Source organism: Salmo salar, chromosome ssa12 (assembly GCF_905237065.1).
Source record: "Salmo salar chromosome ssa12, Ssal_v3.1, whole genome shotgun sequence".
Taxonomy (NCBI): Eukaryota; Metazoa; Chordata; class Actinopteri; order Salmoniformes; family Salmonidae; genus Salmo; species Salmo salar.
The window spans coordinates 84,036,541-84,060,420 of NC_059453.1; the positions used below are offsets into that span (position 1 = coordinate 84,036,541).

Sequence of the window (23,880 nt, forward strand, 5' to 3'; positions counted from 1 at the left end):
GTGTCTGCAGGTTTTTGCTCTTCCCTTGTACTTGATTGATGAATTAAGGTCACTAATTAGTAAAGAACTCCCCTCACCTGGTCATCTAGTTCTTCATTTAAATGAAAAACCGAAAACCCGCAGATACTAGGACCTCCATGGAATGAGTTTGACACCCTGCTGTACACCGTACAACAGTACAGCAGTATATTTCACCACTGCATTCCACAGCCATGTCTCTATATGCAAACAGCTGGAGGGGGAATAGAACCAGAGGAAGACAAGTCTGTCAGCTATGGGCATTACCCCAGCACTCTAGTGAACACAGTCATATAGAGATACAAAGCGGGAACATTAGACTAGTTCAAACTAGCTAACTGTGGTTGTGAGATATGATTTGAATATCAATGGCTTATGTGTTACAGAAAACACACTATACTGTTGACTTTGTTATGGTGTCACAATCTACTTTCAAACAAGCATATCCCATCCATATATAGTCAGACAACTGACAACAGAACAGAGGGGCAATTTCCATTAAATGAGAAAGAGAGTTTATATTGTATGTTTTCAAATAGATGCTTATTAAGTAATAATGTACATTGTGACATTGCTGATTTTTTTTTTTTTTTTTTACATTATGGAGCACTTGTGTTTAGTGTACTCAATAATAAAGATATAAATACTATCTAAAATTATCTTTATTGCAGTTTATTATGAGAACATAAGAAAATCGAGTAGTTCTAAATGTATTTTATTTTGGATTTAGTCTGCTCAGGAATTTCTCAGACAGGCCTATTTGGGGGAATAGAATTGTCAAACCAAGTTTATTTGAGTTTTATGGGGAATTTACAGCATAAGCAATGCTCTTCATACAATCTGGACTCAACAGTGACGGAGCGGTCTAAGGCACTGCATCTCAGTGTTTGATGCTTCGCTACAGACACCCTGGTTTGAATCCAGGCTGTATCACATCCCGGCCGTGATTGGGAGCCCCATAGGGCGGCGCACAATTGACCCAGCGTCGTCCGGGTTTGGCCGGGGTAGGCCGTCATTGTAAATAAGAATTTGTTCTTAACTGACTTGCCTAGTTAAATAAAGGCTAAACAAAAATAATTAAAAAAATGTAAAAAGGGTAGATGTAACATAGTAAACATAAATCCAGGACACTCCAATTAGTTGGTTACGTTTCATATGGTATGTATTCATTTGTGAATGTCCATCATTAATTGCGTAAGAAATGTTACGAATTGCAATTCATACAATATGTTACGAATTTACAAACGCATGACATGTTACGAATTCTAATTTGTTGTTAGCTAGGTGGCTAATGTTAGCTAGGCTAGTGGTTAGGGTAAAGTATACAGGGGGTTGGTGGCACCTTAATTGGGTAGGACGGGCTTGTGGTAATGGCTGGAGAGGAATGGGTGGAGTGGCAAATATATCAAAAACATGGTTTCCGTGTGTTTGATCCCATTCCATTCACTCCGTTCCAGCCAATATTATGAGCCGGTTAGGAGTTAGGTTAGGGTTAGCTAGCATGCTAAGTAGTTGAATAGTAGCAAAGTTGCTAATTAGCTAAAATGCTGAAGTTGTCTGTGATCAGATTTGAACACACAACCTTTGGGTTACTGGACTTTCACATTATACGCTCACCCATCCACCCTACTTTAGTTTTTTCCTTAAGTAACCTTCTCTCTTATGTAACCATACCAAATACAAAACGTAACATACACTAATTTGACGGTCCCGGATTACTATGTTACGTCTCATCTATGAGACCAGGTTGCCTTGTAAAAAGTAAAACTACGTGCTCTATGACCAAGGAGCAAAGAGTTAACGCTTTACAACAGGGGGGAAGTTTTCACTCTGGGTGGAATTTGGACAAAGTTCCTGTCTAACATATTCCCTGAATTCTATATACTACCATCGGGGGAAATATACACGTTAATACATATTTCAGATTGTGTAAATAGCAGGATTACATTCTGGATATTGGGGTAACAATATCATAATTTTGAAGACACCTGCGATACATCAGGTATTCGATTGGGAGGGAAGTGATTGGGCGTTCACCGCTGGAAAGACTAAGGTGAGGCCGTCTCAAATTGCAAATCACCTTGACAGTTTGAGCAGTGTTCAGACTGACTTTATTATATTATCTGTGAAGTATTAGGCCGTGTTATCTGATAACACAAAATCGCAGTTCTTATGGCAAGATATCAAGAGTTACAAGTGATCTAATGCCACAGAGTTTGTAACATGATTTCAGTTCCTCCCCACTACAAACACCTTCGCTCAAATGGGTGGCAGCGATACATTGTATCGGGATTCGGAAGGGAGAATTGTAGTCAAATTGATACATTAAGATGGTAGTAGTCTGATTTAATACACAGTTGATTGGTATATACCGCCTGTAAAATCGTGTAAATGCTCCTTAGAAAACTAGGCCATAATGAGTCTGTTAAATAAAATGTTCATAAAGTAAGAGGCATTGGAAAAGGCGTCTTCTGTAAGGGGGTGTTTTGTTAGGAGGCGCGACGCTCGGTCTGAATATTAACACCCTTTGTTTGCGGTATGGTTTCGGAAACATAAGGACCTTATCTTTCATATCAGCGAGAAATATATATATTTTATAAGGTTAAATTGATACACACCTCTCTTATAGGGATAGGGCCATATACACAAAGGTGTTGCCACTGACAAACACTGTCGGCTGCAACTGTGTTAAAAATGGCTTAAACCATGTACAGTAAGTAGTAAGTGTGTGTTTTGCATTTGTGAAATTATTTTGATGTGATATGAAAGTAGAGGGATTTATGTTTCTAGAACTGTACCACAATTGAGAATCAATTCATGTTTAGATGGAGTATTTGGCTGTTTTGTCTTCCAGAGCCAATTCGCCCTTTAAACAGAACAAGGTCCTTGGACTATGGAGTAACGTTAGGCTTGGACTATGGAGTAACGTTAGGCTTGGCCTCGAGGTGTCGAAAGCTGGATAATGTTGACTCCAATGCTTCCCACGGTTGTGTCAAGTTTGCTTGATGTCCTTTGGATGGTGGACCATTCTTGAAACACACAGTAAACTGTTGACCATCAAACCCAGCAGTAGTGCAGTTCGAGACAAACCGGTGCGCCTGGCACCTACTACCATACCCTGTTCAAAGGGCTTGAAAAATCTTCTTGAAAATCTATGGCAAGATTTGAAAATGGTTGTCTAGCAATGAACAACAACCAATTTGATAGAGCTTGGAAGAATTTAGAAAGTACAAATGGGCAAATAATGTACAATCTAGGTGTGTAAAGCTCTTAGAGACTTACCCAGAAAGACTCACAGCTGTAATGAATGCCAAAGGGGGTCCTAACCTATATTGACTCGGGCGTGAGTACTTATGTAAATGAGATATTTTTGCATTTCATTTTCAATACTCTATCAAATTGGTTGTCGATTACTGCTAGACAACCATTTAAGTTTTGCCATTGGTTTTCAAGCAGATTTAAGTCAACTGTATGTAACTCACCACTTGGGAACAGTCATTGTCTTCTTGGTAAGCAACTCCAGTGTAGATTTGGCCTTGTGTTTTAGGTTATTGTCCTGCTGAAAGGTGAATTAATCTCCCAGTGTCTGGTAGAAAGCAGACAACCAGGTTATCCACTAGGATTTTGCCTGTGCTTAGCTTTTTATCCTCAAAAACTTCCCAGGCCTTAAAGATTACAAGCATACCCATAACATAACACTGTTTCGCTTGAAAATATGAAGAGTGGTACTCAGTAATGTGTTGTATTGGATTTGCCTCAAACATAAGTTTCTATTCAGGACAAAAAGTGAATTGCTTAGAGAAATGTTTTACAGTATTACTGTAAGGTCGCCTAGTGGTTAGAGCGTTGGGCCAGTAACCGAAAGGTTGCTAGATCAAATCCCCGAGCTGACAAGGTAAAAATCTGTCATTCTGCCCCTGAACAAGGCAGTTAACCCACTGTTCCTAGGCCGTCATTGTAAATAAGAATTTGTTCTTAACTGACTTGCCTAGTTAAATAAAGTTTAAATAAAAAATATAAAGTGCCTTGTTGCAAACAGGATGCATGTTTTGGAATATTTTTTATTTCCTTCTTTTTCACTATGTCAATTAGCATAGTATTGCGGAGTAACTACAATGTTGATCCATCCTCATGTTTTGGAATATTTCTATTTTGTACAGGTTTCCTTCTTTTCACTCTGTCATTTAGCATAGTATTGCAGAGTAACTACAATGTTGTTGATCCATCCTTAGTTTTCTCCTATCACAGCCATTAAACTCTGTAACTGTTCTAAAGTTACCATTGGCCTCATGGTGAAATCCCTGAGCGGTTTCCATCCTCTCCGGCAACTGAGTTAGGAAGGACGCCTGTATCTTTGTAGTGACTGGATGTATTGATACACCATCCAAAGTAATTAATAACTTCACTGTGATCAAAGGGATATTCAATGTCAGCTTTTAATCTTTTTTTTTTTTGTTTTACCCATCTACCAATAGGTGCCCTTCTTTGCGAGGCATTGGAAATCCTCCCTGGTCTTTGTGGTTGAATCTGTGTTTGAAATGCACTGCTTGACTGAGGGATAATTATATGTGTGGGGGAAAGAGAAGATGTAGTCATTCAAAAATCATGTCAAACACTATTATTGCACAAAGTGAGTCCATGCAACTTATGTGACTTGTTAGGCACATTTTTACTCCTGAACTTACACTGCCTGCACAATTATTAGGTAAGTGAGTATTCTGATCTTATCATTGTTTCTATTCACATTTTTTAACTCCAAACCATATAAACTTGAATGCTTATTGGATTTAATCATTTTCAGGTGATATGTATTTGTGTAATGAGGGAGGGTGTGGCGAAAGTGAATAACACCTTATATCAAGGTGTGCATAATTATTAGGCAGCCTCATTACCTCAGGTAAAATGGGCCAAAAAATGAATTTAACTGACACTGAAAAAACAAAAATGTAAAATGCCTTTCAGACGGAGGCGACACTCTTTAAATAGCTAAACTATTGAGGTGTGACCACCGGACATTCAAACGTTTTGTTGCGAATAGTCAACTGGGGTGCAAAAAAACGCATGGGGAAGAAAAGGTGCAAATTAACTGCAAAAGACTTTAGAAGAATTAAACGTCAAACTACCAGGAACCCATTATCCTCCAGTGCCACCGTATTCCAGAACTGCAACCTACCTGGAGTGTTCAGAAGTACAAGGTGTCAAGTGCTCAGAGACATGGCCAAGGTCAAGAGGACTGAAACACCACTGAATAAGATTCACAAGTTGAAGCGTCAAGATTGGGCAAAGAAATACCTGAAGACAGATTTTTCAAAGGTGTTATGGACAGATGAAATGAAAGTGACTCTTGATGGACCAAATGGATGGGCCCGTAACTGGATCAGTAATGGGCATAGGGCACCACTTTGAGTCAGATGCCAGCAAGGTGAAGGAGGGGTACTGGTATGGGCTGCTATCATTGAGGATGAGGTAGTTGGACCTTTTCGGGTTGAAGATGGACTGAAACTCAACTCCCAAATCTACTGCCAGTTTCTGGAAGATTCTTTCGTCAAACAGTGGTACAGGAAGAAGTCCTCAGCATTCTAGAAGGCCATGATCTTTATGCAGGACAATGCTCAATCACATGCATCCAAGTACTCCACTGCTTGGCTAGCCAGCAAGGGCCTCAAAGATGCCTGAATAATGACCTGGCCCCCTTCCTCACCTGACTTAAATCCTATTGAGAACTTGTGAGATTCTCAATAGGATTCTCAAACGTGAGATTTACAGTGATGGAAGACAATACACCTTTTTGAACAGCATTTGGGAGGCTGTGGTTGCTGCTTCAGTGAAAATTGATCGTGAACAGATCAAGAAACTGACAGACTCCATGGATGGAAGGCTCATGTCAGTTATTGAAAATAAGGGTGGCTATATTGGTCACTGAATATTTTTGAAAGGCCAAAAATGTTATATAATTGTCATTTTGTGTTACTTATCTGTTACACTTACTCTAAAAATTGAGAATAAACAAGTGAGTTGAGAGACATTATTTTTGTAATTTAGTTGCCTAATAATTCTGCTCACTAATAGTTGCCTAATAATTGTCCACACTTATATGTTTCCCTGAGAAAGACACAACTCACTTTTCCTTTGTTAAACATTCAGGTTTGAGGTTCAATAACATTTTGGATTGACTGAGAGCATTGTGTTTGTTCAACAATAAAAGTAATCCCGAGGAATACAATTTGCCTAATAATTGTGCACGCTGTGTATTTAGGCTTGCCGTAACAAAGGGGTTGAATACCTATTGATTCAAGACATTTCAGTTTAATTTAATGATTTTTTTTTAAATACAAATTGAAATGTCATAATTCCACTTTGACATGGAGTATTGTGTGTAGGCCAGTGACAAAACATCTCAATGTAATCCATTTTAAATTCAGGCTGTAACACAACAAAATGTGGTAAAAGTCAAGGGGTGTGAATAGTTTCTGAAAGGACTGTAGGCTATATGCCCATTTTTGTTGAAGAACCAGGGCTTCAAAAAACAATTACTCAACCAAATGGTTAATTGTTTTGTTTGCTCAGTGTTTCCCGTTTTCTTCTATTTCTCTCTTTCAGTCATTCTGTGTGGTCATAACAGAGGTCATTTATCATCTGTCACCTCGAGAATCAGCTTAGTCTGGATTCCCATGGGATTGTGACACAAGCCAAGAGGTCAGATGACTTAAACATGCGAACCCTGTTACCATTTACACAATAGGAAACATCAATTACCTCAACATGTAAAGTATTTTTTTGTTTACATTGATCAGAATACTGTTTTGTAATGAGTTTGAACTATGTAGGTGTGGGGTTTGAGTCTGTCTAGCTGTAGCCTCTAAAACATGTTCACTCTAAGGTCCCATTTCCATTGTAGTTGGGTGTTATTCTGATTGGTTAAAACTGCATTCCAGCCTCTGTCTATTCCACAAGATACCACTGGCTAAATCTATGATGTTAAAATGCCTATTTACCATGTTCCATCTGACTGCGTAATCCACTGTCTCATCAGCCCAGCCAGGCAGTTTAAAAAACTTGATTTCCACTATAGAAATTCTCACATTTCTTTTAGACTAACATTTAGTTTTAGGTTTGTATAAACCTTGCTGTCTGTCTCTCCGATATTTGTTTCCATATTCAAATTCGATCTCCAGCTGTCCAATAGTAATGAATGTGTCGGGAAGAGACCGACAGATAGGCAGCTTTTCTCAGCCAGTCAAATCATGAATCGGCATCGTACAAACATACATACAGTTGAAGTTGGAAGTTTACATACACCTTAGCCAAATACATTTAAACTCAGTTTTTCACAATTCCTGACATTTAATCCTAGTAAAAATTCCCTGTCTTAGGTCAGTTAGGATCACCACTTTATTTTAGGAATGTGAAATGTCAGAATAATAGTAGAGTGTTTTTTATTTCTTTCATCACATTCCCATTGGGTCAGAAGTTTACATACACTCAATTAGTATTTGGTAGCATTGCCTTTAAATTCTTTAACTTGGGTCAAACGTTTTGGGTAGCCTTCCACAAGCTTCCCACAATAAGTTGGGTGAATTTTGGCCCATTCCTCCTGACAGAGCTGGTGTAACTGAGTCAGGTTTGTAGGCCTCCTTGCTCGCACGTGCTTTTTCAGTTCTGCCCACAGATTTTCTATAGGCTTGAGGTCAGGGCTTTGTGATGGCCACTCCAATACCTTGACTTTGTTGTCCTTAAGCCATTTTGCCACAACTTTGGAAGTATGCTTGGGGTCATTGTCCATTTGGAAGACCCATTTGTGACCAAGCTTTAACTTCCTGACTGATGTCTTGAGATGTTGCTTCAACATATCCACATAATTTTCCTCCTGATGATGCCATCTATTTTGTGAAGTGCACCAGTCCCTCTTGCAGCAAAGCACCCCCACAACATGATGCTGCCACCCCGTGCTTCATGGTTGGGATGGTGTTCTTCGGCTTGCAAGCCTCCCCCTTTTTCCTCCAAACATAACGATGGTCATTATGGCCAAACAGTTCTATTTTTGTTTCATCAGACCAGAGGTCATTTCTCCAAAAAGTACGATCTTTGTCCCCATGTGCAGTTGCAAACCGTAGTCTGCCTTTTTTATGGCAGTTTTGGAGCTGTGGCTTCTTCCTTGCTGAGCTGCATTTCAGGTTATGTCGATATAGAACTTGTTTTACTGTGGATATAGATACTTTTGTACCGGTTTCCTCCAGCATCTTCACTCTAGGAAACAGAATGCGTCTCCTTCCTGAGCGGTATGACGGCTGTGTGGTCCCATGGTGTTTATACTTGCGTACTATTGTTTGTACAGATGAACTTGGCACCTTCAGGCATTTGTTAATTGCTCCCATAGATGAACCAGACTTGAGGAGGTCTACACATTTTGTTTCTGAGGTCTTGGCTGATTTCTTTAGATTTTTCCATGATGTCAAGCAAAGAGGCACTGAGTTTGAAGGGAGGCCTTGAAATACATCCACAGGTACACTTCCAATTGACTCAAATTATGTCAATTAGCCTATCAGAAGCTTCTAAAGCCATGACACCATTTTTCTAGAACTTTCCAAGCTGTTTAAAGACACAGTCAACTTAGTGTATGTAAACTTCTCACCCACTGGAATTGTGATATAAGTGAAATCATCCGTCTGCACAAAGTAGTCCTAACCGACTTGCCAAAACTATAGTTTGTTAACAAGAAATTTGTGGAGTGGTTAAAAAATTAGTTTTAATGACTCCAACCTAAGTGTATGTAAACTTCCGACTTCAACTGTACATACATACAAAGCTAGTTTGTCTTTCCAGCTTCAGTTGGAAGTGATTGTGTTAGCTGGGTTGTTGGCTAGCTCTCAGTGTCATGACGTGAGAGCACATTTTCTATGCCAGGTGAAATCGCACTCCATTAGCTCATTGTTATTAATGTATCCAAATAAATGTCACTAGAAATCAGCTTATGCAAATGCAGCTACTTCGTTGTTATTCTGTCTGCACTGTTTGACGTGATTGAAGTTAGCCGTAGTTGGTTAGCTAGCTAGCGAGCAAGGGATAAGAACATTGCCAGCCAGTATGGCAATAGAACATTTAGAACAAACAACTAGGCCGTGTTCATAGATACTGAACCAATGGGTCGCGTCTGGCAACCGAACAGGGCATTATCACTTAATTGTGACATTACCTTCAGTGTTGAGACATCTTATTACAGTCAGTGTTGTGACATAACATTACATTTGTATCAAGGTAGAGGGAGGTTGTGCTCTAAGCTTGTATGTACACTGAGTATACCAAATATTAGGAATGCATTCATAATATTTTGTCCTCAGAACAGCCTCAATTTGTCGGGCCATAGGTGTCAAGGTGTCAAAAGCGTTCCACAGGGTTGCTGGCCCATGTTGACTCCAACGCTTCCCACAGTTGTGTCAAGTTGGCTGGATGTCATCTGTGTGGTGGACTGTTCTTGATACACACGGGAAACTGTTGAGCATGAAAAACTCAGCAGCGTTGCAGTTCTTGATACAAACCGGTGCACCTGGCTAGGGCTGTTATGGTGACTGTATTACCGCCAGTCCGGTGGTCACGAGTCATAAAGGCAGTCAAATTCCACATGACTGTTTAGTCACGGTAATTAGGCTTCTCCAATCTCTGATGCTGCTGATGGTCATTAGTAGCCTAGCAAACTTGCTAACTGCCTGGTACTCAGCACTCTATTGTCCCTCTAATCACTCTGACATCAATGCAAATGTAATTGAAAATCTAATCAAACCCTTCATGAGCTCATGTTGAGCAACATTTCTATAGGCTATGCAATTGTGTGAGAAAACAGAGTGATGACCTCTGATAAAAAGACGAGGTTCCCATCAGCTAGGCCTACTATATTTCTCAAATGTCCTAATATTAAACACATTGCTTCTCTTTACAACAATAAAGCCTACCTACCTGGCTGGCATGAAAAGGAACCACAGGAAAAGTGTCCATCATTCACTATTTAAGTGCTGCCCCTTTTCCGAGACGGGTGCATGATAATGGTCCATTCCCAATCAAAACAAACTTCACACATATATTATTTAGTATATGTGAAAACACAATTAAATCAAGAATAGTCTGATGGGTGACAATATTAGCCGATCATTTGTGAATGATGCCCAACTTAAGGCAAGAAACAGTATATATATATATATATATACACTGCTCAAAAAAATAAAGGGAACACTTGAAACAACACATCCTAGATCTCAATGAAATAAATAATCTTATTAAATACTTTTTTCTTTACATAGTTGAATGTGCTGACAACAAAATCACACAAAAATAATCAATGGAAATCCAATTTATCAACCCATGGAGGTCTGGATTTGGAGTCACACTCAAAATTAAAGTGGAAAATCACACTACAGGCTGATCCAACTTTGATGTAATGTCCTTAAAACAAGTCAAAATGAGGCTCAGTAGTGTGTGTGGCCTCCACGTGCCTGTATGACCTCCCTACAACGCCTGGGCATGCTCCTGATGAGGTGGCGGATGGTCTCCTGAGGGATCTCCTTCCAGACCTGGACTAAAGCATCCGCCAACTCCTGGACAGTCTGTGGTGCAACGTGGCATTGGTGGATGGAGCGAGACATGATGTCCCAGATGTGCTCAATTGGATTCAGGTCTGGGGAACGGGCGGGCCAGTCCATAGCATCAATGCCTTCCTCTTGCAGGAACTGCTGACACACTCCAGCCACATGAGGTCTAGCATTGTCTTGCATTAGGAGGAACCCAGGGCCAACCGAATATGTCTCACAAGGGGTCTAGGACTCATCTCGGACCTAATAGAACTGCAAATGCATCATATGGAGGAACCCAGGGCCAACCGCACCAGCATATGGTCTCACAAGGGGTCTGAGGATCTCATCTGGTACCTAATGGCAGTCAGGCTACCTCTGGCGAGCACATGGAGGGCTGTGCGGCCCCCCAAAGAAATGCCATCCCACACCATGACTGACCCACCGCCAAACCGGTCATGCTGGAGGATGTTGCAGGCAGCAGAACGTTCTCCACGCCGTCTCCAGACTCTGTCACGTCTGTCACGTGCTCAGTGTGAACCTGCTTTCATCTGTGAAGAGCACAGGGCGCCAGTGGCGAATTTGCCAATCTTGGTGTTCTCTGGCAAATGCCAAACGTCCTGCACGGTGTTGGGCTGTAAGCACAACCCCCACCTGTGGACGTCGGGCCCTCATACCACCCTCATGGAGTCTGTTTCTGACCGTTTGAGCAGACACATGCACATTTGTGGCCTGCTGGAGGTCATTTTGCAGGGCTCTGGCAGTGCTCCTCCTGCTCCTCCTTGCACAAAGGCGGAGGTAACGGTCCTGCTGCTGGGTTGTTGCCCTCCTACGGCCTCCTCCACGTCTCCTGATGTACTGGCCTGTCTCCTGGTAGCGCCTCCATGCTCTGGACACTACGCTGACAGACACAGCAAACCTTCTTGCCACAGCTCGCATTGATGTGCCATCCTGGATGAGCTGCACTACCTGAGCCACTTGTGTGGGTTGTAGACTCCGTCTCATGCTACCACTAGAGTGAAAGCACCGCCAGCATTCAAAAGTGACCAAAACATCAGCCAGGAAGCATAGGAACTGAGAAGTGGTCTGTGGTCTCCACCTGCACAACCACTCCTTTATTGGGGGTGTCTTGCTTATTGCCTATAATTTCCACCTGTTTTCTATTCCATTTGCACAACAGCATGTGAAATTTATTGTCAATCAGTGTTGCTTCCTAAGTGGACAGTTTGATTTCACAGAAGTGTGATTGACTTGGAGTTACATTGTGTTGTTCAAGTGTTCCCTTTATTTTTTTGAGCAGTATATATATATATATATATATATATATATATATATATATATATATATATATATATATTAAAAATGTGCGTCCTTTTTCAACTCCTAGTCGCACACCTCATGTAGCTTAGCCCATAGGCCTATATGTTTTGATAAGGTTTGTATTACAATTAAAGTGGCCAAATAACTTAAAATGAAGCCCATTAATCCACTTTACAATGGGTGTAGACGAGAGCCTAACTGGCATACATACACAGCGCATGAGTTTCAAGTTAAGGGAAGATCATTTTCACCATAAAAATGCACCTTTATAATAAAAGCGTTACATACATAATCACATTTGTGGTCCCTTTTGAGAATGGTGTTTTCCTGCTAATGGAACATTTGTGCTTATAGCCTACTGCCCTGTGTGTATTGCTGCACTTACGTGAAGAAATAGCCTAATAGTTATCAACATTTTAAGCTAAATGTTCTGATCTGTTGCGTCAAGCTCATTGCTTAAAACAGTTTTTTTGAAGCTAGTGGTTGCATTAATTTGGGATCTATCGCATCCCACAACTGTCCCAGACTATGTTGGATAAAGACATGCTCAGTTGCGTCCCGGTGTGTCTGTCTTCACTTGTAGCCTGTGCGAAAGACCCGATCACGTGAAGGAGAGGTGCTTCGGCACACAGCAGGGAGTTGGGCTGAATATAATCATTATAATTCCCAAGGGCACAACGGCCACTGGCTGCAAAAAGTATGGATTATTTTAGGGGGCATTACGGGCCACACAAAGGGGATGCAGCCGGGAAATTTGAGGCATTATCAAGTTCTTGTCAAATTTTGAATGAGACTGAAGTGTGTACAGCCTGTGCAAAAACAAAGCAGAGCTTATGCCTTTTTCATGCAACTTTTTTCAAATCATCATTAGTTGCATCATGCAGCCTTAGAATGTATTAAAATCCAAACATATAGCCCAACATCACAACTAAAGTTAGGTAAATAACTCTAAATGAAGCATATAGGAGTACCTGTTTCTATGTTAAACGCTCAGCGCAGAATAGCCGTATGGGTGCACTCCCTCAAATCACTTGGAGAAAATTAGCCTCTCTATTTTACTCAGCTATGTTCAGTTGTATTCTTCATACTATAAAATAATGCCACGGAATTCAAAGCAAATCTTGTCTGCTAAATGAACTAGTTTAGCCCACAGCCATATGGCATGGCCAGATCAGGGTCTAACATAAGGACAACTCAGAGCATGCTATTCTGTTCTTCTGAAATAGACTACATTTTCTATATATGTTTCTTTAGACCTGTCTAAAATAAATAAAGGATTTATTGTGATGGTGTAGACTATATTACATGGATTTATTAGACTTTTTAAAATGTAGATGTTCCAAAGGTCTGCATCAGTGTCTTGTAGGAAGCCAGGAGATGCTAAATGTTTTTATGTTAATTAACAGTTTATTACCGTGAGACCGGCAGTTATTTGGTGACCATCACCGGCTGACCGCCACAGCCATAAACCTGGCTCCTACTACCATACCCTGTTCAAAGGCATTCATAAACCTGGCTCCTACTACCATACCCTGTTCAAAGGCATTCATAAACCTGGCTCCTACTACCATACCCTGTTCAAAGGCATTCATAAACCTGGCTCCTACTACCATACCCTGTTCAAAGGCACTTACATTTTTTGTCTTGCCCATTCACCCTCTGAATGGCACACATACACAATCCATTTCTCAACTGTCGAGGCTTAAAAATCCTTCTTTAACCTGTCTCCTCCCCTTCATCTACACTGATTTTGATGTGCATTTAACAAGTGACATCAATAAGGGATCATAGCTTTCACCTGGTCTTAATGTTTTGTATCCTCTGTGTATATCCTATTGTGTACATATCAGTTGTATTACTATGCACACTACCTTCCTGTAATTACTTTTTATTTGTTTTAATTTTGACACTTATTATTGATATTGTACTGCAGTGTTGAAGGAGCTAGCACATAAGCATTTCACTGCACTTTTTAAACCTGCTGGAAACTGTGTACATTATTTTTTATTTGATTTGCGCCAATTTACTGTTTAAGTGCCTTGAAACAGGGGACTCTGGCTTGGCATAATAGAAGATTCTCATTGAGTCTGTGGCTGGTTGAAGTTTTCATGTCTATTTGGGCTCTGTTTTTGACAGTGCAACTCTGAGGTCATGCTCAGCCTTGAAACTGTTTCTGTACTTGTTTTTTAAGTATGTCAGAGTTGAGAATCCTGACTCGCATGGATATGTGGTGCCGAACTGGACCAGAACATCTACTGCTGTCTCAGTCAGGCAGGAGACAACTTCCTGCTGTCAATGAGCAACCCAGAACTGAGTGAGTGTGTTTGCCTCAAACAGCATCTTGCTTCAATCAGTTTACTCCAGTTAAGAATACAAAATTATTACATGTATTTTAACAGCAACAGTTCCAACCGAGACTAGGTTTCATCTACTTTCTACAGTAAGATGTACAGTAGGCCTGAACATTTTTCATCTTCTTCTGTACTGTTACTAGGATTGCACTATCAGTAGCTAGCTTGCTTTGGTGAATGTTATCTATTAACGTTAGCTGTGTACAAGGCCAGGGTATCGTTTGAAAGAGAAACTCACATCTATTACTATGAGAGTTAGTACTCCCTTATTTCTGCTCACTACCTGTTATAAAATGACAACAATGCCTTGCTAGCTGACTTTTCCACTGTGGAAGCACTGTTTCCTGAAGCATTCTGCCCTGTTCTGAAAGAACTCGTTTTACATTACATTTACGTCATTTAGCAGACGCTCGTATCCAGAGCGACTTACAAATTGGTGCATTCACCTTATGATATCCAGTGGAACAACCACTTTACAATAGTACATCTATATCTTTTTTGGGGGGGGGGGGGTCAGGACGTGTCGTTTTATTAATTTGTTCGTTTTGAGACTCATTACTATGCACTTCCCCGCACAAAACACATTGTGGGCGCTCCTCGTTATAAAATGTGTATGAAAGAGAGAGAAACTCATCGCTGTATATGCGTTTCATGACAGTAGAGCTCAGTCAGACCTTGTGGCTATCATGAGTCCATTTGATGACAGCAGTGAGTGATGGCGAGTGGGAATGACAGGTGAGTGGCAGACAGCGCATCATCTGCTGCGTTGTGTGTGTCGCGGCGTGATCTTCATGAAAACTGCAGAAAAAAGATCCGGTGAATCGCGAAGCTCACAGGCATCTCTCTCTCTAGCTTACGCAGCTGTCACACTGAACAGAGACCGCTGCTTTGCAGAGAGCACACTGAACAGAGAGCGCAGATGCACTTGGCCAAATCACTTCCAGTAATTAATGATTAGTAATGAAATAATTATACATTTATTCTGACACATCGCGACCCACCATTTAACAGGTCCGTGGGTCGCGACCCATACCTTAAGAAAGGCTGCTTTTGTGTAATGTTTGCTTGTCACTTTGAAAGCACACCAAGCACATTGTTGCTATAGGAGGCTTTTTCATACATTCATGCTTTTGATATTGTCACTGTACCATAACGTTCATGTCGGTACTCTTCCGTGCTAATGTGATAGGTGCAGTGCATGCCTTCAACTGCCATCCTTCACATTAAGGTTTCCGTGCTAATGTGATAGGTGCAGTGCATGCCTTCAACTGCCATCCTTCACATTAAGGTTTCCGTGCTAATGTGATAGGTGCAGTGCATGCCTTCAACTGCCATCCTTCACATTAAGGTTTCCGTGCTAATGTGATAGGCATGCCTTCAACTGCCATCCTTCACATTAAGGTTTTGTTGGATAGTGTGTCTTCAGTGCATATTAAGACCTGCACTGCAAAGCTGTTCACACTTTTCACCACCAGTCTTTTATTTCCACCTGAAGCATCTCTTCTAGTGATCCAACAAGTCAAACCATTTAATATATTGGCTGACAGGTACGTGTGAATGGCATACATCATGTATTTTAGACAGTTATGCATTCGATGGTATATATTATAATGTTGAATACACTTATCACCAAACATTGCATATCAGGAATATTTATTTATTTAACCTTTTATTTAACTAGGCAAGTCAGTTAAGAACAAATTCTTATTTACTATGGCGGCCAAACCCGGACGACGTTGGGCTAATTGTAATCCACCCTATGGGACTCCCAATCATGGTCGGTTGTGATACAGACTGGAATCGAACCAGGGTCTGCAGTGACGCCTCTAGCACTGAGATGCAGTGCCTTAGACCGCTGAACCAGGGTCTGTAGTGACGCCTCTAGCACTGAGATGCAGTGCCTTAGACCGCTGAACCAGGGTCTGTAGTGACGCCTCTAGCACTGAGATGCAGTGCCTTAGACCGCTGAACCAGGGTCTGTAGTGACGCCTCTAGCACTGAGATGCAGTGCCTTAGACCGCTGAACCAGGGTCTGTAGTGACGCCTCTAGCACTGAGATGCAGTGCCTTAGACCGCTGAACCAGGGTCTGTAGTGACGCCTCTAGCACTGAGATGCAGTGCCTTAGACCGCTGAACCAGGGTCTGTAGTGACGCCTCTAGCACTGAGATGCAGTGCCTTAGACCGCTGAACCAGGGTCTGTAGTGACGCCTCTAGCACTGAGATGCAGTGCCTTAGACCGCTGAACCAGGGTCTGTAGTGACGCCTCTAGCACTGAGATGCAGTGCCTTAGACCGCTGAACCAGGGTCTGTAGTGACGCCTCTAGCACTGAGATGCAGTGCCTTAGACCGCTGAACCAGGGTCTGTAGTGACGCCTCTAGCACTGAGATGCAGTGCCTTAGACCGCTGAACCAGGGTCTGTAGTGACGCCTCTAGCACTGAGATGCAGTGCCTTAGACCGCTGAACCAGGGTCTGTAGTGACGCCTCTAGCACTGAGATGCAGTGCCTTAGACCGCTGCGCCACTCGGGAGCCCAAAATATATGCTTCGTGAGAAATTCATGCACACTCTTCATAGGCTGTAGTTTACACACTTATGCCAAAGTAGTATTACATGCAGACACAACAGACGCCCTGTACAAGTTGTTGTCTTGGTATGGTCGGCCAGTTAGAGATCCATCAGAGAGTGACAGATTTCTGTGTGTTTTTGTTTAGGGGCATTTTGTTGCATTAGGAGCTAAGACGAATAAGTACTGTCAGTGTTTGCTGAATCCACGTTAAGTGACTCATAGCATGATATGGAGGTATCACTATGAGACAGTCATTTTGTGAATATCCACCATTTACACTGTGAAATGCTCTTCCTGACAATTACACTGTGAAATGCTCTTCCTGACAATTACAATGTGAAATGCTCTTCCTGACCATTACAATGTGAAATGCTCTTCCTGACCATTACAATGTGAAATGCTCTTCCTGACCATTACAATGTGAAATGCTCTTCCTGACCATTACAATGTGAAATGCTCTTCCTGACCATTACAATGTGAAATGCTCTTCCTGACCATTACAATGTGAAATGCTCTTCCTGACCATTACAATGTGAAATGCTCTTCCTGACCATTACAATGTGAAATGCTCTTCCTGACCATTACAATGTGAAATGCTCTTCCTGACCATTACAATGTGAAATGCTCTTCCTGACCATTACAATGTGAAATGCTCTTCCTGACCATTACAATGTGAAATGCTCTAGTTGTAAACTGAAAAGAAACAAATGGAAGTGCCAGCAGTTTAGAATCTTCTGTTGGTTATACTATAGTAATACAACCTCAGCCTGAGCAAAGTGTAGTGTTGGTTTAGCATGATTTAGGAGGGCTAGACCCACAAAGAAACGTTCAGGACATTGTTTGGGTAATATATTGTCACTCGAAATACCAACACATTCACAAAGTGAAGTATTTAAAGACAGGACAATGATAAATTACCATGGTATATATTAAGTTGCCATGCACACTACCTCCAACAATACATTTTGATGGATTTCAAATCACACAGGGCTAGCCTTTAATTTGGACTTTGTAGTTTTGAGGAAGATTTCTTTGAATTTCACTACAATAGTATAGACTTAGATTTCTTCCTGGTGCTTTTGGTCAATGATTGGCTCATTCACATGATTAATTCAGCTCTCTTTGATTGGCACTATTCCAGCGGCTTTTTATCATGTAAAATATATTTGTGAATAACTGAAACACAGGTTAATGTAACCCTCCATGAACTTCTATGGCTTTGGCCCCTTTCCCAGCCACATTGTGTCTATTCCAGGAAGTTGTTCATTGTCATCTGATTTCAGCTAGTCTGAGCCTTTGCCAGTTTTATTGTGCTGCTACATTCCTGCTCCTTAATGTGAAAACAACTTTCCTCTCTCCCACATTGCAGGTTAGGTCTACGGTTCATCCCTTGAGTCTCCTCTCCCCAGTCTGCTGTATCTGATTGTGTGACACTTCTGGTGGGTCCAGGTGGGGGGGTGATGTGTTCCAGTAGCGGTCCAGACAGCTCCAGCTACGGGGGTAGCCGGTCCGGCTCCTCGTATGCTCTGTGTGCCTTGGGGGTGGGGCTCATAGCCCTGGGCGTCGTCATGATCATGTGGACTGTGGTGCCCGGGGATGCTCCCAAAACAACCAAGGCTCCGGGCAACTTCAGTGTTATTGTACCAGTGGACCATGCTGGGGATGGAGAGAAAGACAGGGAAACAGCGAAGACCTCATCAATAGCCTATGTGCTGGTGGGGGCGGGGGTGGCCATGCTGCTGCTGTCCATCTACCTGGGGGTAAGGAACAAGAGGAGGGGGAGCCAAAGAGGACAGGAGACACAGGTCCCCTTTGTGGACCATGTGGCTGGGGATGCAAGAGAGATGTGAGTGCTTTAAACAATTTAAATATTCACTAAGAGTGACTTATTTTAATCATCCAAGAAGGGGTTCAAAGAGGCTTCGTTTTCACTATCATTCCATATAACTTAGTTTCTAGGATGATGCCTGCAACATGCCTCCCTTTTGATTGATAGATGTTAAAGCACCAGTTTATCTACACTAAGTGTACAAAACATTAAGAACACCTTCCTAATATTGAGTTGTCTTACCCACTCACCCTCCGAATGGCACACATGCATATCTCAAATGTCTCAATGCTTAAGAATCCTTCTTTAACCTGTCTCCTCCCCTTCATCTACACTGATTGGAAGTGGATTTAACAAGTGACATCAATAAGGGATCATAGCTTTCACCTGGTCAGTCTATGTCATGGAAAGAGCAGGTGTCTTAATGTTTTCTACTCTCAAAACTAGCACCAAATGTCATACCAGTACATATCACTAGTAATTAAGGAGTAAAAGTCCATTAGAGGAAAAAAGAAACATTGAACGCCGTGCAACACTTATTACCACTACTGGCCGGTGTGGCTAGTTGTGTGTACAACTTCCTGCATTACAAATGGCTCTCATTCGTGAGGTTTACAACAATGGCAGAAACATCATTACAAAAGCTCTTATTGTTCTGGCAATGGATGTTTTTGTGATTATGATCAGTTAAGAAGCAGTACTTAGCTATTTTAGGCTTTTCTAGTATCCTTAAAAAAAACATGAAATGTTAATGATGGCTAAAATGTTGCTTATTTTAAACTGCCGTCCCTGTACATTCTTTTGTAGTGCAGGGGAGCCAGCACCAGCCTACGACGTGCCCAGCTATGAGGAGGCGGTCACCAGTGGCCAGTACCCCATACGCCAGAGCAACTTACGCCACAGCACCTCCCAGCTGCCTTCATACGAAGACCTCATCAGTGCTGTGGAAAACGAGGGGGAGGGACCAAGAGCAGTCACTTCAGAGGAGGTTCCTCCCACCACTCCGGCCCTGGATCCCCAGCCCACCCCTGCCGCTGCAGCCAACCCCCCCACCCGCAGCAGCAGTCGGGCTAGCCGGATACTACGGCCGCTCAGGGTACGCAGAATCAAGTCAGAGAAACTCCATCTGAAGGACTTCCGTTTTAAAGTCCGCAACCCTACTGATGTGAAGGTGACCATTGAACCCATTACGCCACCACCACAGTATGACGATAAGATGCCTGAGTTCTGACAGCGCCCTTGGGCTTGGGAGGACTACAAGCATTGTTTTTCAATGTTGAGTAAAACAACACTATTGCTGGATCAGATGGACTTATAATAATACCATTTCTGGAAAGCAGAACCGTTATAACAGATGCTTTGTGAATATAGGCCCTGAACTCGCATACCATCTCAGAGTAGGAGTGTTGATCTAGGATCTGTCCATGCAATCTTATTCATTATGAACTGAAAGGCAAAACTGATCCTAGTTCAGATCTCCTACACTGAGACATTTTGTGGATACACGGGCCTTGAGTCCAGAGGCCTGGCTGGGAGTCTTCTTCCTTCACACTGAGACCAAGACACTGTTGCTTTGAATCAAGATGTTTCTCTGCTCTATCTTGACTTGTTTATTGAAATCTGCTTAATGGCCTATTTATTCCAGGGCTTCTTTATGTGCACTATGCTATCTGTTTAGAACACTGTGGCTGTGTTTTGAAGATAATTAGCTATCATATTCTTATCTTGTGCACGAATACGTCTTGACATCCAGAAAATGTCCTTAACCTTTTCAGATGGAATGCATAAAATGGTGTCATAACAGTGCCTTGGTAATTGTATTGTATCAGCAGATGTGCCTATTAGGAAACAATCCATGTCATCAGTTTGTCCCACACTGTGATTGCTCAAGGACTACTGGAAACAAATGCCCTATGAAAATGGTCATTTCATGTCAGTTTATACAAAGAATGGCACAACTTTTGAGAATGTGTTTTATAGTACTACTATGTAGAGGACATGCTGAAGCCAAGGAATAATGAAATACCTTTATGTTGACTGTCCTCTGTGTTGACGTTTGGGGAGTATTGAATGTGAATCATGAAAATGCCCACTTTCTATAACTGCAGCAACAATGAAAGGGAATAAGTGTTGTCTCGTCAGCTTTACATTGAAGGGAATAGCAGGTAGAATACCCTGAAGTCCAAATAAACTGTAAGACTTTACCTCTGCTAATTTATCTAATTAACTATGCACATTTTTACAGCGTTGCAGATTGCTTCAAGGTTTCTTTACTTATGTGGGCCGTGAATGAATGTACCTTTCTAGTACTGACCCAGTTCACCTAACTACAGCCATGTTTGGGAAGATCATTGGAGAAGCATAATGTTCTTAGAATTTAGCAGCAGTTATTTATTAAAGATTTTTTGTCATCTGACACTGTAGAAGAAAAAAATGACCTATTGGCTCCCGAGTGGCACTGCGGTCTAAGGCACTGCAGTGCTAGAGGTGTCACTACAGACCCTGGTTCGATTCCAGGCTGTATCTCAACCGGCCGTGATTGGGAGTCTCATAGGGCGGCTCACAATGGGCCCAGCGTCGTCCAGGTTAGGGTTTGGCTGGGGTAGGCCGTCACTGTAAATAAGAATTTGTTCTTAACTGACTTTCCTAATTTTAAAAAATGAGGGGGGTGGGGGTGTACTGTATATGTAGGTGACCAAATTCAATAGATAGCACAGGATGAATGACCTCGGGGTCTGTATGAATGACCTCGGGTCTGTATGAATGACCTCGGGTCTGTAGAATTGGTTTGCGTGTATGCGCTTGTTTCTGTATTGACACAAATTTAAATAAGTAATGAAATGTATTGGGGTAATTGTCTGTTTTTAAAAAGGTTAAATATCAATGTATTTATTTTAACATGTGCAAATCATTATTTTGGGATTCATGAGAAATAAAATGGACTGAGTTGTTTGTGTTGTATGGATCAAAGATGCATCACAATCTCACACTGAACATTAAATATTTCAAGCTTGACCTTCTCACATTAATTCATGTTACATGTGTAAACAAACAATAAGTTGCCCAGAATGTTCTTTGGCCTACGATTATATATTAATAAGACTGTCATTTTTTTATATTGCCACAAAATTCCTATTGCTTCCTATTTTTCCAGCTCTTATTAAATTATATTTTAGCACCCTCTAGTGGTATCTTAATGAACCCATGTAAGGTGAAGGACAGGGTGCAAGTTTATTCCTGACCATGCCGTCAAACCGGGGAAACTGGACCCAGGGATGGATTCATTACGTCTTGCAACGGAAACCGTTTAAGAACCAAACGCAAGTAATCCGAGCAAACGGAACGTAATAGGGTAGGAACTACGTGCATTTGTATAATAGAAACGATAGTTTTCGTTGCAAAACTTTTCCCGTTTGGAGTAAACGTTTTCTGTTGCAAAACATCGGCGTAGTGAAAACCCCCTGGTTATATCATGTGTAGAGCGCCACAAAGGGGAACAAATCCACAAAATATTGTCATCAAACTGGGGTGCGTTCAGCAAGACCCAACGTTTTGGAATGTTCAGATAGTAATACGCTATGAGGAACAAACATGCCTCTGACGAATAATAAAGAATCGCGTCGGCTCTATTCGTTGCATATCTATAACGTTCAACATTTGGATACTGAACATCGTCCTGGTGTGTACTCATTCTGTCTTCCAACGGAAACTGTTTACCGTTCAAGAAATAAACGGAAGCAAGCAGAACGTAACGTGGAGGGACCTACCTGAATTTGACCATTGAAACGCTAGTTTTTGTTGCAAAAGGTTTTCCAATTGGAGTAAAATGTGCAAAATATTTTGCAAAAGACTGGGCGTATAGAATGGTCCAGTGGTCACACAAATCTTATCTGAAGTGTTAAGGAAATATATATTTTCTGCACCAAAGAATTCAGCATAGGACACTAATCATAGCTTCCTATTAATTTCAGGGGTTCACATTAACCTACATAAACCTATAGTGTACACTAACTTGTAGTACACGTTTTTCCAAAAGCACAATGAGGTCCTACTTTTCATGGCTATATCTACAAATGATTCATTGGATATTCAACTTATTCTGTTATGTCGTTCTGCCTGTTAAATAGTAGACTATTAAAGACTTTTGGCAGCTGACCATAGAAATATTTGGGTAACACTTTATTATAACTTTGACAAATAACCATTAATAAACTAGGCAAATTATAAATGTTAATAGGCCTACATGTTTACGAATAATGAAATACTTATTAATAATTTAAGCATTTATAGGCCTAAGTATTAGCTGATAAGAATTACAATTCATCATAAGCATTGAACATGTATAACCATTTATAAAGCATTTATAAACATTTCTAAGCATTCATAATGGCATATTCATGAAAGTTATTTTAAAGTCGCTCTGGATAAGAGCGTCTGCTAAATGTCTTAAATGTAAATGTGAAGTGTTACCGGCTAGGATTTGCTATAATTGCAGGTGTCTGTAAGCTACTAAATACACAATTGAAATAATTTAACTTAATGTGACTATTAAACAATTTCATAATAATAGTAATATTTTGTGTGAAGTATTAATTTGGAGATTAGGGTTTGATAACTAAATGTACTTATTTAGGTTTAGCACTGCGGGGGAAAACGTAAGATCATGTTTGGGCTAGGAGAGACCGGGGCTAAATGTAACACTTTTTGCCTTTTGCTTATTTATGAAAATACTATTTTAGGGCTCTATTCGATCTGTATCGCGGTATGTCAGTGTTACAGCGTGTTTGAAACGTAAAGGCAATGTTCCTACATTAGCGAGTGTTGGAACATTGCTGTGGGATTTGCTTCCATTCAGCCGTAAGAGCGTTAGTGAGGTCGGGCACTGATGTTGGGTGATTCTTCCACACCGATTTCGACAAACTATTTCTGTATGAACCTCGCTTTGTGCATGCGGGCATTGTCATGCTGAAACAGGAAAGGGCCTTCCCCAAACTTTTGCCACAAAGTTGGAAGCACAGAAACATCTAGAAGGTATGCTGTATGCTGTATGTTGGCGTTAAGATTTATTTTCACTGGAACTAAGGGGCCTAGCCTGAACCATGAAAAACAGTCCCAGACCATTATTCCTCCTCCACCAAACGTTACAGTTGGCACTATGCATTGGGGCAGGTAGCGTTCTCCTGGCATCCGCCAAATCCAGATTCGTCCGTCGGACTGCCAGATGGTGAAGTGTGCT

The 23,880-nt window shown here is 41.3% G+C and overlaps 1 protein-coding gene across 2 annotated transcripts; it reads left to right on the top strand.

Annotated features, from left to right (window-relative positions):
• The first annotated feature begins 1,801 nt into the window (after positions 1-1,801).
• On the top strand, positions 1,802-21,659 carry LOC106565967 (transmembrane protein 51). Of its 2 annotated transcripts, XM_014133685.2 has the most exons (4): positions 1,804-2,071; positions 14,089-14,211; positions 18,186-18,662; positions 19,452-21,659. In XM_014133685.2, exons 3-4 carry the CDS (start codon positions 18,277-18,279, stop codon positions 19,873-19,875), a joined length of 810 nt encoding a protein of 269 aa, XP_013989160.1. In that variant the 5' UTR covers positions 1,804-2,071; positions 14,089-14,211; positions 18,186-18,276; the 3' UTR covers positions 19,876-21,659. The 2 variants fall into 2 exon arrangements, with proteins under 2 accessions (XP_013989159.1, XP_013989160.1); XM_014133684.2 differs by lacking the exon at positions 14,089-14,211 and having other exon boundaries at positions 1,802-2,071.
• The last annotated feature ends 2,221 nt before the right edge of the window (positions 21,660-23,880 follow it).